This window comes from Macrosteles quadrilineatus, unplaced genomic scaffold, assembly GCF_028750875.1.
Source record: "Macrosteles quadrilineatus isolate MER2022 unplaced genomic scaffold, UCM_ALF_1.0 Scaffold_8__2_contigs__length_117827958, whole genome shotgun sequence".
NCBI classification, from domain to species: domain Eukaryota; kingdom Metazoa; phylum Arthropoda; class Insecta; order Hemiptera; family Cicadellidae; genus Macrosteles; species Macrosteles quadrilineatus.
Window position 1 is genome coordinate 87,639,253 of NW_026542601.1, and position 16,169 is coordinate 87,655,421.

General features: G+C 30.7%; 1 protein-coding gene across 1 annotated transcript in view; it reads right to left on the reverse strand.

Annotated features, from left to right (window-relative positions):
* The window catches only part of LOC128999601 (neural-cadherin-like), a 330,457-nt gene that overhangs the window by 29,445 nt on the left and 284,843 nt on the right, over positions 1 to 16,169 (reverse strand). Inside the window, exons 2-4 of the mRNA XM_054426185.1 lie at positions 4,004 to 4,147; positions 3,204 to 3,316; positions 1,437 to 1,601 (exon numbers count right to left, since the gene is read on the reverse strand). Of these exons, the coding sequence (XP_054282160.1) occupies positions 1,437 to 1,601; positions 3,204 to 3,316; positions 4,004 to 4,147 (422 nt within the window). The remainder of the gene's footprint in view (positions 1 to 1,436; positions 1,602 to 3,203; positions 3,317 to 4,003; positions 4,148 to 16,169) is intronic.

Genomic DNA, 16,169 nt, shown 5'->3' on the forward strand with positions numbered 1-16,169 from the left:
TTGTTGACAAGCTTATGGGAGAAAATTTCAAATTGGTGATACCGTTTATTTTCCTAAATGTTAACAGAAACTTACAATCTTGAGTTAAATCACAAAGCCTACAATGATCTAAGTTTTATTGTATTACGTAATAAAGGTGATCCAATGTCAAAGTTAATAAACGTTACCTAAGATTTGTAATGGAAGTTAATAAAACTTCTGTCAACATTGCTACCAATGTTATTGCAACAGATGGGTTGCAATCAAATTGCATCCCACGACCTACGGCGATGTGGAACGTTTATTGTTCAGTAAAATGGCATACAATCAAAACGTGATTATTTGTTTTGGAGTTTGTTTATTGAATCGTGAGATGGTATTGTATTTGTAAAATATTAGTTATTTTAGGTTGTACAAGTAATGTATGACGCATCTTACAAAATTGTGATTAATATAAAGAGTCGTTAAAACGGAATCACACATTTAAGATTTTTATTTACTATGTCAATAGAATAAATCCCACTAATTATGTAGATATCAATCTGTCAATCATCGATGACTTGATGGTTATCATCATTTGTACACCAAATATCAATATCTATTTTAGTCATGGTGAAGAGGTATTTATACTAAAATTATAATGTATCACATGTTTCAATAACTATAAGGCGGGAGGAGGACAAATCAAACTATTAATTAGTAGATCTTAGGAATAATAAATAAATCTAAGAAGGTAGTTCTTTATGAGGGGGAGTGCACGAATAATATATTTAATTTATATAGTTCAACCCCTTAAACTTAATAAGCCAACCCCCTTTGATCAAAGGTCGCAACCACTGTGTGTATGTTAGAACTAAAGTGTATTTTTATAATTTCCATAATCACTCAAGTTAATACTCCTATCACCTACTTGACCTACCTATGACCTACTTAGCTAATGTAAAGTGATAAGAAGTCTGAAATGTAATTTGTAGCTTGGTAATTGTTATTCTGTCAAAGTAGAGTCGCAGGCGTGTACAATGTCGGGTGTTATTAAATTCCTCGCGAAGTTTTTGTTGATCTCTGACGGTTAGTAAATCAAGAGATAGTCGGTGATGTTCAACATTACTTAATATAGTAATGGTTTGAAATAATTACTTCGATGAATGGTAATTACAAGTCTATATATTCTTGACTTTATGACATGGGACAAACTGAACCACCGGACCACTTCCAAGCAGTTCTATTACGTGTCCAAATTTACTAAAAAATAATTGATTTTTATTTCTTAAATACAAATTTTGCTAACCAAATAGTCCGTAAATACCTGCATGCACTATATTTTTGGATCAAATGTATTAATAAAGCACTGAAAGCCATGGATAACCAAGTTTAAACCTTACTAAGAAGATGCTGACATAGATTGTCTGCAATAGTTAACCACTTTTGTTATATGTGTTACTTTTTTGCGGACTTGCCTTGAGCACTCTCTTGGGCAAATTTCGGTCATCTTCCTCGGTGATCTGTGTCTTGTAGGCGGGTCGCTCAAAAACCGGTGGGTTGTCATTGGAGTCTCTGACTTTTACTGCCACAGATGTGAAACTGGCACTCGTGTTGTGCGAAGCGACTATTCTTAGGTCATACTGTGGTGGAATGAAAATACATTTCACAAATACTGAAACATCGGTAGCATGTTTTTTATTGAAATAGACACCTTTCTATAGACAAGTCATTTGGGTTTCTCCGAGACATTTAGATAGTATTATATTAGGTTTACTACGAGAAAAGTTGCCTTTAACAGAAGTACATGGGGCGCCACATTATGTAATCTTTTTGAGGGTTTTCGGTCATTTTATCTTAAGATTATTTGATTTTATGATTGGTATTAGTTTTTAGAATTTAAGAGTCTCAAAATTGAATTTACAAGAAAAATAGTGTTAATATCTCTTATACCACATGTGCGACTGTTATTTTTTTATTTTTAACTAGCCATATGTAACAATATATATAAATATATATTACTTCAAACTCCAACGGAGGTATTTGTTATTTATGTACCATTCAGACAAATTAACTTTTGTCTGCACAATGATAACTACATTATATTAGTAAATATTATTATAGCTACATTATATTAGTAAATATTATTATAGCTCTCTACTATAGATATATTTTTCGTAAAAAAAAATAAAATTGACCTTTCTACAACGTTATATCATTGAATATATACATAAATCTGCTTTGCAATGTTAATCCACTTTAAATGTGTAATGTATTTCCTAACATATTCTTGAACGTGAGTTGACAACTAACTGACTGGTTCGTTCTTTTAAACATTTCCCTCACGTTTTATTTGGAGAAAACCAAATTGCTGAAACATTTCATGTTCAACACGTTTCCTTTGTTGTAAATACATAAGATAACATGGCAGACAGGTGACACCAGTTCACTAATTTTCGTATTATTCATTTAAATTAAAATTTATGAGCATAAATGTATTAAAATATTGAAAACTAAACATACAGAATTGAAACCCAAAACAATATTTAAGTTTAAAATCTATTTTTGTATATTTAAAGTGGATTCAATATTTTCATAGCCCAGTATACAACCCTACCTGCGATGCTACCACTTCGAAGGGCGCGGCCTGAAGTTAAAGGTGGCCGTGGTTGTACACAGACGTTAAAACGGGATACACGTTATGTGGATCTGGTTATGGTTAATACAAATCTTGAGTAGTTCTCTTAATGTAAAATAAAAACAACATCTCAATGGGTAATGTGTTTCCTATGAATTCATTCCAAGCCTTACGAACAATATATAATATAGCATTTTAGAACTCATTCTAGTTATAATTAGAGTGGTCGCCAATAGAGAGGTTAGGCCCTGAAATATAATAGTTCTTTGATATTACGGAACTGGTATTGGCTTTCTTTGATTATTTGGAAATAGCTGGTCTGGGTCAGACTTTAAATCATTAGATAATCTCGAGATTACTTACCTTTGCAGTACACTACAAAGTAGTTTTGTAAAACTAAACTAAGTTCACTCTATGTTTTTGTTGTATGCGATTAGTCTTTTGTGTTAGGAAACACCTTATACATAGCCTACATATGTCTCTTAGTATTTAAAATTGGCATCCTTATGCTGAAAATGCCAGACCTTAGCCTTAAAACACTGAGGATAATTTGACAATGTGTGGCAAAAATAGTAACAATATTGCAACAGTTAGTATGAGAAATTACCTGTTTCTTCGTCTCGTAGTCTATAGGACCCGCTACCCTCAACACGCCATCTTGGTCTATGCTGAACACTCCGGCTACGTTACCGCCTGTAATCTCGTATCGAATATTCGTCGCTGGAAACAAATACATTAGAATCCAACCTGGAATGTATAGCAGTGAATATTATATTTTTACGTTAAACGTTAGAAGAGCGGTTAACCGGAAAATAAGGTTTCACGATCGTTTTGTTAAAGACACTCTAACTAATCCTGTTTTGTCAATCAAAGAAATAAGTTTTTACGTGCGTTGTATTAAGTATTATTCACATATTTTCAGATTTATTTCTTAAAATTTGCAGTTTCACTTGGTTTTGGTACAATTACACAAATACTTACAACTTTATCACTTTGGACCAAACTGATTAATGATGCATGTTTAATCTACTTTTAATTTTTGGCTAACTATAATAATGTATTGACAATCAAATGCCTAGTAAAATAAACATGTTTTAGCTATATACCGAAACTTATTATACTATACACCCCTAAGCCAAACTTAATTCGAAAACTTATAATGGTAGCTTACGTCCAAGTTTCAAACCTTAATATTAATACTTGCATATTTATATTTTGGAGATGTTGAAGTTTTTTTTCTTTTTTTACAAAGCCTAGTTGAATGGAGATTGTTATTTATTTCGTGCATTACATTAGATCCTTGTAGTATAAGTTTAAGATGAAACACCGTTCCAAGAGGGTTATCCTTCCATGTTTTATTTGATACAACATGACATTGTGCCTACATGTATAGCCCTGTAAACTCACCATTATTCGCTGTAGCTGCAGTGACGGCCAGCACTGCTGTGTCGATCTCTTCATTCTCGTCCACCTCAGCCTCATACAGAGACTGTTCGAAGTAAGGCGAACTATCGTCCTTGTCTGACACTCCATTGCGCAAAAACTTGCTCACTGTAACAAACACAATGATAGTCAGCTTAAAGTGGTAGCAGTAAACTTAATCTATAATGTTGTTTGCAGGTGTGCTACAAATATATTACTTGATTTGATAGCAGTAAAGATAGACCAACCAAGTAATAGAAAGGTATGTTTGACGATTTGTACCTAGCAGTCCTTACTAAAAACTAAAACTGGCTGTAAAATAAAATGGACGTAATTCAATGAATGAAATCCAATGTTCTTGTTGTGAAAATGACTACTTAGTCGTAGAAAACAGTCAACAGAAGTTCTACTGAGGAATTGTGGACGCCAAGGTATGAAACCAGCGATTACCAATTCCGTAAGGCTTCAAAGTGAAAAAAAATTATTACCCAAACAAAAATCTTAAAATTAAAATTACTGTGCATAATGGCTCATAAAACATCCATTTACACATTTTCACCTTACAACCATAACAGAGGAACTTTTACAATGTACCTAATACAAAATTATTTTGTCAAGGATAAGATTTATTTTCACCCAGTTGTAGGGGTAATATATCACAGCTGACACGACCGGCTATAAAGTTAGAATGTACACGGCCCAATAAGCCCAACACTGTACTATTGCACTGCAACACTAGATTGAACAACACTATCTAAATTTCATGTTTTATCAAGCTAATTAATGAAACGGGTTATGTTTGAAGCTGTAGATCAAAATAATGGCAAATTAAGATTTTAATAGAAACTTGAACGTGAGATGCGTTCAAAATAATTCACCACTGCCAAAAACGTTTTCCATTCATATTTGTTTCGTGAATAATCGTTTAGGTACAAAATATAGTTCTCGTGGAAAAATCTTTCAATGACATTTGAGTCAATCTTTATATTAATTGATAAGTAATTGAGGGGCATTACGATACCAATTTAAACTGTACTTAGCTTTATTTCTCGAATAATTAATAGTATTTATAATATCTAAACTAATTATCAATAAATATCAGAAACATAATATACATGCTTGTAGATACCTTATTGTATTTGAAGGATTCTATAAATGATTTGAAAGACCATCTTAATAATTGATACGTCATACTCATATTAATCCTAGTAGTTGGAACACGGACACAATTGAAATTTAATATCAATAAAACATTTATCCTTTGAGGACAAGTTTAAAATAAAAGGAGGCTTTTCTGGAGGCCTTCGCTCAAGAATTTGGCACTAGGTCTTAAAACTGTTATTTGTGTATAAACATATTTATACAAGTTAAATCTATATAAAACTTTAACTTTACTCGTTATAGTACAGAGATAAAAGTTTACCCAATGCTGAAGTATAAAATGACCGTAAAAGTGACTGATGGTTACGACGCCCCAAAGCAACTTGCTGCAAACGACCAACAACATTGCGTTCGGGAAACAGTAAACTTTTCTACGTATTTATAACTTTTTATGTTACTCCAAAATTAACAATTGCTACTAAATTGTAATTTCAACTTCAAAAATAGTACGACTCTACATTATAAATTGGTGATCAATACTGTTTTAGCGGGCGTGTCTTGGAAGGAGATATACTTTTTATCGGAAAGGGTTTTGATTGTGCAAAAATATCTTTGCCAATAGGAATCGTACACAAACTTGTACTATAACTAGAACAATATACTTTCTTAATATACGAATACAATTTAATAGCTAATGAAATTGTTAATGTGCAACGGTGGTTCAATTAATAAATAATGAGCATAACGTATCAAATATGTTAAGTGGTTGATGGGAAACTGTATTGTGTGTAATTTACTAAACTATTATCAAATCAAGGAAACCCCGTTTTAAGTATTATAATTCTAACGAATAACCACTTCATTGATAAACTCTGTCCTTCATTATACATCAAAATACGAGGCAAATCTACTTTTTTCCATTCACATTTCACAAAAAGTACCATAAAACCATTAAAATTATAATGAGATTTGTAGTTAAATATATTTACATGGGAACTCATTATGATAACAGAATGACGTTTATAAACTAAACAACTTACGGTCCATTTAATACATGTAACATGTTTGTTACGGACCTCATACGTGTAAAATATATGTGTGGTTAGTCATTCTTAGTCGGTGTACAACATTATACAAATACACTGCAGACTAACAATATAGGGAATGCATTAACATTCATCGTATGTTGTAAGGCAATGCAGTAAAATGTAACTCTGCAGATATGATATTTTCACTAGGGATTGGGAACTGAACCATTGGCCTAGTTTGCTTACAACGTTCAGCTTTTGTTACGGCATTAAGACAATAGATTTCTACACAGAACGGAAGATAAAAACAGTTTGTCATCACAGTATATGTGTTTTACTATAAACATTAGTGTCATTAGTTAATAGATATCATTAGCTGGTCGTTCGTTTCATGTTCATCTCCATCGAACTATTAGGAAGCATAGCGTTGTAGCGTGTAGTGGATCTTTTTTTAATTAAATCGTTTATGTTGCCTATTTCCTATTATGAAGTGCAACGGTTGTAATCAGCATAGCATTTTATAAAATGTTTCTGGGAAGATATTGATCTTTTGTCAGTCTCTTGTAATATTTGGATGTTGGAAGTATTATAAAAAAACATTACCTTACATGCATAATTGCTTACAACAAAATTAAATAACCTTAGGATAGTTCCTAATTTCTCAAACACTACAATAATACAATATGATTGCCAATTAAGATGAGCATACCTGTTACTAATTACCAAAGAAATATCTTAAGAGTTAAATTTGCAATTGCTTATTTTATAACAATTAAGAAACTTTATAAACACACAAATTGGAACAGGTCCTTTAAAAATGAAAAATAAAACTGACTTTTACTATTTAGTAAATTGACGAGACTGCAAAATGTTCACTGTAGCAGTGTAAGTTTTTTAAATGTTAAATTTGTATAACTAATTCAATTAATTAAGTTAAAACCGCTTATGTTTGGTTTAAATTTAGCAAGTTTATGAATCAGTGTAGTTATATTTATGATAATAATTTAGAGTTTGTGTTTACACAAATCCTTACGAAACACTTATTTGTATTTAGAAGTATTTTTAAGTTTGACGTTTGTAACACAATGTATATTGGCTGACTACAATAAAATATTGTTGATATGATTTGAGGTCATCGTTCGATTCTAAATGCGGTTGGTTCTAGACCCAGATACAATTTTTGCCTGGGATATTAATTCATTGTATTAAACTTTATCCATAGACCAACATGATTGGCTGGTCCATAACCACAAAAAACTACTTCATATGTCTGTTAAAATTTTTAAATTTCATGTTAAAATGGTACGTGAGACAAGTTTTCAAATAAAACAAAAATGCAGATACAAAAACATGATACGCTTTTTAAATACTCCCTATGTATTCGTTGCTACAAAGATTGCCTCAGGTTGTATACTTTACTACTTTAAATAACCAGACGCTTTTTCTGTTTAAAGTCACTAATTACATATCAGTTCCTAATAGATGTATGCATACATTGTAGGGTTGTAATCTACAGTTACATTAGCACTGCTGCAGGGAGCGCTTTCTTGACAAGGAGTTATAAACGACTCTATGAAGTCTGACTCTGGTTTACAACATACTTGAACGCATGGTCGTTGCTACAACAACTAATATTATTATTGATTTCCAAAGATTATTATTTTTTTATTTGGGTTCATTGATTTTTATACGATAAAATATTATCTGTTACACGTATTTGTCAAAAACATTACTATGTCAGTAAAGTTTTTTTATAACAATAAAGATTAGTTACACTAGTCCTATACAATTACGATTACCAAAATTTCTTTACAGACATGAAATATGTTTTATAAGAAAGTTAGCAAATCTAATTTACTTTTAAAGAGGTATTTTACGTAGAAAATAATCATGGTAAATGTAACTCAAATCATATCCAATGATGCATTTTATTATTTATAAACTTAAATCATATCATAAATAGGGCCATAATTTTTTTTCGCATATTTATGAGAGAGCTTCCTTTAATACAGAGACTCACAACCTTTAACCGACAAAAAATGGTTTACGTCTTTACAGCAGGATTAACAGCAGGATTTAGTAGTTTATTGCCAACTGGGTTTTGGCCAGCTTTAAACATACTCGCATTTGTATCAAAAATAAGTTTAATAATAGTCTAAGATTGAAAACCTCAATATTGTTTGAAAGGCAAAAGCATTTTGGTATTTCAGAGTAATAAACGCATTACAATCACAATAGAGTTTCATAGAGTGCTTGTTCATGTGCACATCAGTGAGCAATAGACAGCATGTTATGTGTGTGTTATTGACAGTTGTGGTTATTATGTGGACCTGTCATTACTTAGGCCTGTACACAAGGGAGAATTTATTGGATGCACTTCTTGGTTGTTCCATTAATTCAGATACCGAGATCTTAGTTAAACTACAAACATATTATTTTACTTCAACACATAAGAAAAAAACTCATTATTACATCGAGTTCTGGTCGTCAATTGTTCCATACTTACTATCTACTTAAAAAAAAATAAATAAAATAAACTTACATAGATTATAAGATTCATATTTAGCATCTCCTTGCTTTTAACTCTTAACGAAAATTAACAAAAAAAATATCCTATGCTGGTACCAGGGAAGTTTAGGCATCGTAGTCCTGATATCATGTTTTCAACATTGGACATTTCAAAACAAAAATATACATTATACATAATCAGCATATAAAATGGTGATAATATACAATTGAGCAGTTCTAGGTTCTGGCTAATAGGAACGGCTCTGAAACCTATAGGAAAGATTTGGGTCCAACTCTGATTAGCACTTTTCACATTTATAGTGTAAACACTAAGTTAAATTTCCTCTATAAATGGATGCAAGAATGTAGATGCTATCTCCATGCTATGTACATGATATACTCCAATTACACATACAAGACTGTATAAAAAATATAAAGATTTATAAACGCTCTTTGGTTGCAAAGTTTTTAATATATGTAGGCTATATATATTAAATAAATAACCTTATTATGTATAATCTGTACTGCAATAAGAAAACACGACATCAATTGGCAAAGCAAGTATTTAACATTCACATAAAACGGACGACTGGAGGTTTTTTATGGAAATAGTTTATTCCTAATTTCCATACTTTATAGCAAATTGATAGTTGTATTTTTGAAATGTCTTTATCTAACAAATAGCCTTGACATACTGTATCATCTCTCTTAATTGAGAAGCTGCCAGAACAACAGCCTGAGGTTTTATTCTTTTAATTAAACATTTCTTGGATTAAAGTGATTGTTTTAAAACTCTCAATTGTATATCTAGCTGTCATTAGGTTGGAAAATGATTAATTGGTTAGGAAAACTTGGAAAAGTCTTTATCGTGATAATGAAACTGCAAAGTGTCATTAATAACTAATGGATTTAATTTAGTCGTAATAACTAAACTGATGCTTATGTAATCCTGAAAACAGACTATTTTTAAGTTTAAATTATGGACTATAAGTAATATTAGGATGATTATAATGAACAGCTTTGTACTAATTTCCATGCCGATAACAAATTAATGATGGTGCTAGTGAAAAGCTAGTGTATACCTGAATTAATCTGAAAAGCAAAAAAAAAATTAACTATACTAAATATGTTACATAGGTAAACCAACATAAACAAAAATAAATATATAACCATAGATATGACATGCTGTTTATGTTTAATCTATGATATAACCTGCTTTATTTTAACGTAGCAGATGTCGACTTAAGGACTAATATGCCATAATATTCGGTTTTGATTGGCCATAACATTTTATATTGGAAGTGGATTCTTTAAATTATAATAGCGAACGTAATTACTAAAGCGTTGTTTGGAATTTGACGCAGCAGAAATAATTGGAAGCTTGAGCCAGAATGGGAAATTTGTTTAATTCATTACCAGGTAAATCCCATTAGTAAGGCACACATTATATACGTTGCTTACAATTATTAATTTACGCCACACTACACTATTTTGACGAACTTCCCATGCAAGGATTTAGTCCAGAAAACAGCTGTTTGCCACCAGCTTAATCAAATGGGGTTTCATTGCGTAATACTGTTCTGCAATGAGTTTTGCCGGACACCAATCAGCTGATTATACTGTATTTGCGTGGCAATGATTTAGTTATAAACAAAAACATAACCTCTCTTAGAGGTTATGACTAGTGATGTTTGGTCCTTTAGTTGGTGGAAATTTATAAGGATTTGTACGAATTAAGTAGTATGGCGTAAACTATCGTACGTAACTCGTCCAAAATGTGTGTACCGGACTCGTATGGTAATCCCGTACTCGACTTCGTCTCGCAAAGGAACGACCACACTCGTCCGGTAAACACTTATTTTCAGGACTAGTAACGTAATATACTATTGTATTCATAGGTATGCATGCATCTTTCCCCATCCAACCTATTTTATTTTAATAATTGTATATCAAAAATCAATAATTATATTGCAGGGGGAAAATGATTTTTATTTTAGCTTTAATAAAAAACTATAATTTTAAACAAATTTAGGATATTCATTAACTTTAATTAAACTCTGAGATTAAAATGGGTTTTTGGCAAAATTTGTCTAATAAATTAGAAAAGAAACAGAAGAAAATAACATAAACTTCGTATCCAACTAGAATCTTTACAGAACATAAATTTAAAGTCAGCAAAGTTAAGTTATTTGTTTTCCACGATTGAAGACAATGGCGTACGATATCTGTTTTGTTCGACTTTACCTTGACAAGGATAATTTATCTATCTATATAGTACATAAGTCACCAGAAACATACCCATTGATTAAAATAATTTCAAATTGAAATTATAAAAAAAATGTAAATGTATTAGGAAAAGAGATTCTGTATATACAAGATGCTGCATTAAGAGATCGATATTTTTGAACTGATCATTTAAAACTCGCCCTGTATAATAGTGTTGCCAGTATATCTGAAAATATGAAAACCAACTGCTGTTCTTAATATAAGAGCGTTTCAATTGACTATGATAAGATCCCCGTGCGTAGAACGGGCACACAGCTAGTTGATAATAAGCTATCAACTTACTATCAGTTACCTGCAGTTACTGACAATTAAAAGAATATCCTTGAATTTGGGAACGTTAAATTTACAAAGTTAACGTAATTTCAAAATTCAATTTAAATACTACTCACTCACAGCTATTTTGGTAAAAGATTTTGTACAAATTATTACAAATTACTGACGTTCATAATTTATCATACACTAATGTAAACAAGTATCAAATTATGACTAGACTACACCCGTAGCCAATTGAACATTTTGTCATATAAAACTGATCTGTATTAATTTGTGTGTTGATAATTTGTGTGTTAAAAAATATGTAATGTCGTAATATTCTACCGTCATAAAATGTTTTATGTACATATTTTTCACTTCGATTATTTCTGATAAACACTAGTTTTAGGTGTTTTAAGACTACTTAGTAGTTGCTTTGGTTAAAAGTTGAAAGACTTGTTGGAATGGGAATGACACTATTCTTTTGACAATAAACTATTGATCTTTTTTAATAGTTGATATGAGTTCAAGAATACAACTAACTATTCTATGGATGTGATCATATATTCCATTTATTTGCAGAAATATCAATACCAGTACCGGGCTGCCGCCCATGAATTAAACTTGCAGGGACACTGTTTTACAAAACCGCTTGTTTCTCCAATGCTAGGAACATTATGAATGAATGTTACAAAAATAAGTTGGGTGTAAGGCAGAGATTGAAGAAATTGGTTTTGTTTCTTCAACATGTAATGCAACCTTTGTACTATATTTAAGCACGGTTGTGGGCAGTAAAACATATTCTTAGAAGTACTTTTTAGCAAACTGCAAAGTACCTAACTAACTTTAGGCATAGTATTCCATGATAAGCTTTAGCACTGTATTTATAACTGATGCTTAATGTTCATTCATTACTAATGCATACATAACAATGCAGTTACTCATTTATAGGTATTACGATGTAATACAAAGTCAAACGTATGCCAACAATTTTAAACGATTTTAAAATAATAGTTTGGCTTCATAACAAACGTTCCTAATACAATATAGACTTATAGAAGGTTTCTCAATACTTAAATGGCCTGTCTCAGGTCTCTTTTGGCTCAAAAACATAGGCAATTAATCAATCTAACGCATTTGTTATCACTAAGGCTGAAATAGGCTTTCAAGCAAACTTTCTCAAAGTTTAATATACAGTTCGAGGGGAGACAAAAGAAAGAATTACTGACGTTAATGGAAAAGCACTTTACTCGTTGCGTGGCGTAATCATTGCTATTCATCCTAATAAGAAAGTCACAGCTTAATGAATGCCAACTTTGATTTGATCCAAACTTCTAAATCCTCTCCAATCTATGAATGACCAAAACATATTACAGAAAATCACGAAAACATTGGAAAAATACGACAAAGCGATACTAAAACAAAATTATTACTCTTTTGCTTGTTTTGGGAGAATATTTTAGATGCACAGCTAGTTATGTGGGACCAAGAGGCCATTGCTTCTTAGTTATATAATGACAACTAAATAGTTGATAATGAAGTTAAATGTTGTCTCCTAACCTCCGGGAGACGGTATTGCCCGTTGAACTATGTATTCTGTGAAAGCTATTTGCAATCGGGATTGAATTTCCTCCAATAGAATAAGAGCTCCGTCCGAATTTTAACGGAGATCTGCTTAAAAAACACTATAGTAACTAGAAAACCCGTTCCCCTGAATAAACGTTATATATAACAATAGTATATTTCATCACTAGGGCTAAAGTGACTCTTTGGCTCAAGTTCTACGATCGAGGCAAAGTCGATATCGGAAAATGAGCGAGGGTTGAAAAGACACTTTTCCTCTAAGTAATGAACTATATTTTTTCCTTATTGCACCATTATTTGAACAAACTATGTTACGAAACTAAAATTAATGGTGTTAAATTAAAAATGACCGCTGAATGATACTACTAACTTGTTTTCAATTTAATTTGCTAATGAAAACAAGCAGCTGTTCGTCTCCTACGATTTTGTTAGTGTACATTATTCCATCGATATTTCAAACTATTAACAATGAGGTAAAAACTGACGACATTCGCTTAATCAATCGATACACGAAATTATGTATCGATTGTTTAGTTAATGGTTGAATGCAATTGTTCAAAATCTAAATTTGCAACTGAGTTTATTAGAACAGCTGATTTTATTCCCTAGGGGCTAAAAACGATTTCTACTCTCTAGCAAAATACTACTTTAGACCCGCAACGCATGCGGTGAAAACAGCTGGTTTTTCTACAGTACGACGAAAAATTATGTTTTTGTTTCTTAAAACTAGGTGTTGTTAACAATTATTAAGTTGATATATTATAATGAATTTATTTACATTAATCCCCGTATTTGATAGGTGTAGATTAAATTTGTTATATAATTTCACACAGTTATTGCACACCTTTATTTCTAAAAGACAACAATTTTAAAGAACGTCGATAAATAAAGCACTTCCTCTCTAAGATATAACTTTTCGCATGGAGACATCATCAGAAGAAAATATCTTCATACGTTACACAATATTACATTAATATATAATATATATATATATATTTTATTTTAATGTATGATATTTTGTTTAACAATAGGGTAATGAAATAATGGATTTGCATGTTCTAGGTATATTTTACGCTAGTAGGCCTTTTGCCAACTATAACCTTCTAACTACTATAACCTTATATAAGAACTATAACTGTATAACAACTATAACCTATAATTGATAACCTTCGATGCAGGCAATGGAACACGAAAACGCTTTAAGGAATTATATAAAACAACTGATGAAACAGTTACTTATATCAATTTATATGTTCAGTATGTATATGTTTACGTGTACCAAGTCATAAGAATGCATGGTTAATTTTTTATCTACCAAAGCAGTTAGTAAAAATACAAAATTGAAAGTTTACTAGGCTAATAAGGAAAACTGAAACTTTTGCATATTTTTCTATATTCTGAGTTTGATTCAAAAAGGTAAATAGTTGAAAAATACCTCACATAACCATCAATTTAGCTCTAAAATAAACAAAAGATGCGATTTAAAGCACATGTGTAAACAGACCCAAATGAATAAATGAAACACGATTTCACCGTTCAAGCAAAATAATTGAAATGCCAAAACCAATAACAAATTTAATCATTACTGTTTATTATTGAAATTGCTCTACAGTTACTTCATGCTGTGCTTGTGTTGCAAGCTAAACATTGACCTGATTGAGGCATTGATGTACAAACGTAGAACAATAGCAGAAGTCAACACAATTAACTATTGGTAAACTATATTAACAATAGGCTACAAACATATTCTTCATTTGTTTGCATTAGATATCCTATATACAGGGTGTCCCGGAACTCTCTACCAATATTTTAGGGCATTGCTCCTGGGTAAGAAACATACTTAAATATCATATTTAAATTGTCCGGAAGTCCTTAGTTACTCACACAGCCACCATTTTGTTTTTTTTAGTTATTAATTTTTTTCTAAAGAATGGTTAAACATACGAAATGGAAACTTTGCACAAACTTTAATGACAACTAGACAAAGCTACAAAAAAATTATGACGATTTTTCAAATTCATAAAACAAAATGGCGGCCATTTAAAATTTTGTTTCTTAATTAACTCAAAAACCGTTGATTTTATAAAAATTTTAAATGGCCACCATTTTGTTTTGTGAATTTGAAAAATCGTCATAATTTTTTTGGAGCTTTGTCTAGTTGTCATAAATGTTTGTGCAAAGTTTCCATTTCGTATGTTTAACCATTCTTTAGAAAAAAATTAATAACTGAAAAAAACAAAATGGCGGCTGTGTGAGTAACTAAGGACTTCCGGACAATTTAAATATGATATTTAGGTATGTTTCTTACCCAGGAGCAATGCCCTAAAATATTGGTAGAGAGTTCCGGGACACCCTGTATGTGTTTTATGTTCTTATCAAATCGAGCAAACACTATTGTCATAATACATTTTATTCAAATTAAAATGTATAAACTAATTATATATACATAGTAATCGTAAAAATCAATATAACTGTAGGCATTAAAGTTTTAAACAATTTTAGTTTTATAAATTCGAGACAAAATTTATAAATACTCGAATTATAATTCTGTCATTTAGTATTGTATTCAAATTTACACACTGAAGATTTCCTTAATTTTGTCCTAGCAAATTTCAACGTTCAAGGTTGTATTTTTAAATATACACATGTTAAAATGAAAAAAAAAATTAAAGGTTATACATTGAGAATTTATAATTAAATATTCTGTAAAACACAAAAAATATTAAATGTAAACTTTGTATAGACAGGGTTAAATGGATGCATTTACTGTCTTAAGATCCTAACATATCAAGTATTTATTTTAATACCTTATACATTAGTTACATAAACTACAAATAAAGATCTTTTTTTAATTTATCTTAAACAGAAAATAGTTAAAAATAAGAAATGTTTTTCATGTATCATTTTTCCTTAGTAATTCGTTTGCAAATTATATTAATCAATGTTAATTATTAATGCATTGCTACAGGGTTTACCACAAACAAATAAACCGCTAATGATGGAAATAAGGATGTGGTTTTAACTCAAATAAAATAGGCCTATACTTTTTAAAGTTAAACTATTTTACCCACAAATGAATAGTTACAACAATGTAAAAGTTGGGATACTACATATTTATTAAGAGTGTATATTTTTATGATACAGATTTCTTAAACTTTGTCGTATCACTTATGTTATTTACATTCATATATATTTTCAAGCGTTGATTATCTAGAGAAATTTTAAGCTTATCAACTTAAGAATGTAAGAAATTAAATATAACGATACAAAATTGATTTCATATACATAACTAAACAATTGCGATCTGTATCATATTTCTGTATACGAATCTTATATTTCTGCATATGCAAAACAGTTTTATTAATTATGCATTCGTCGTTCTGGATACTGTA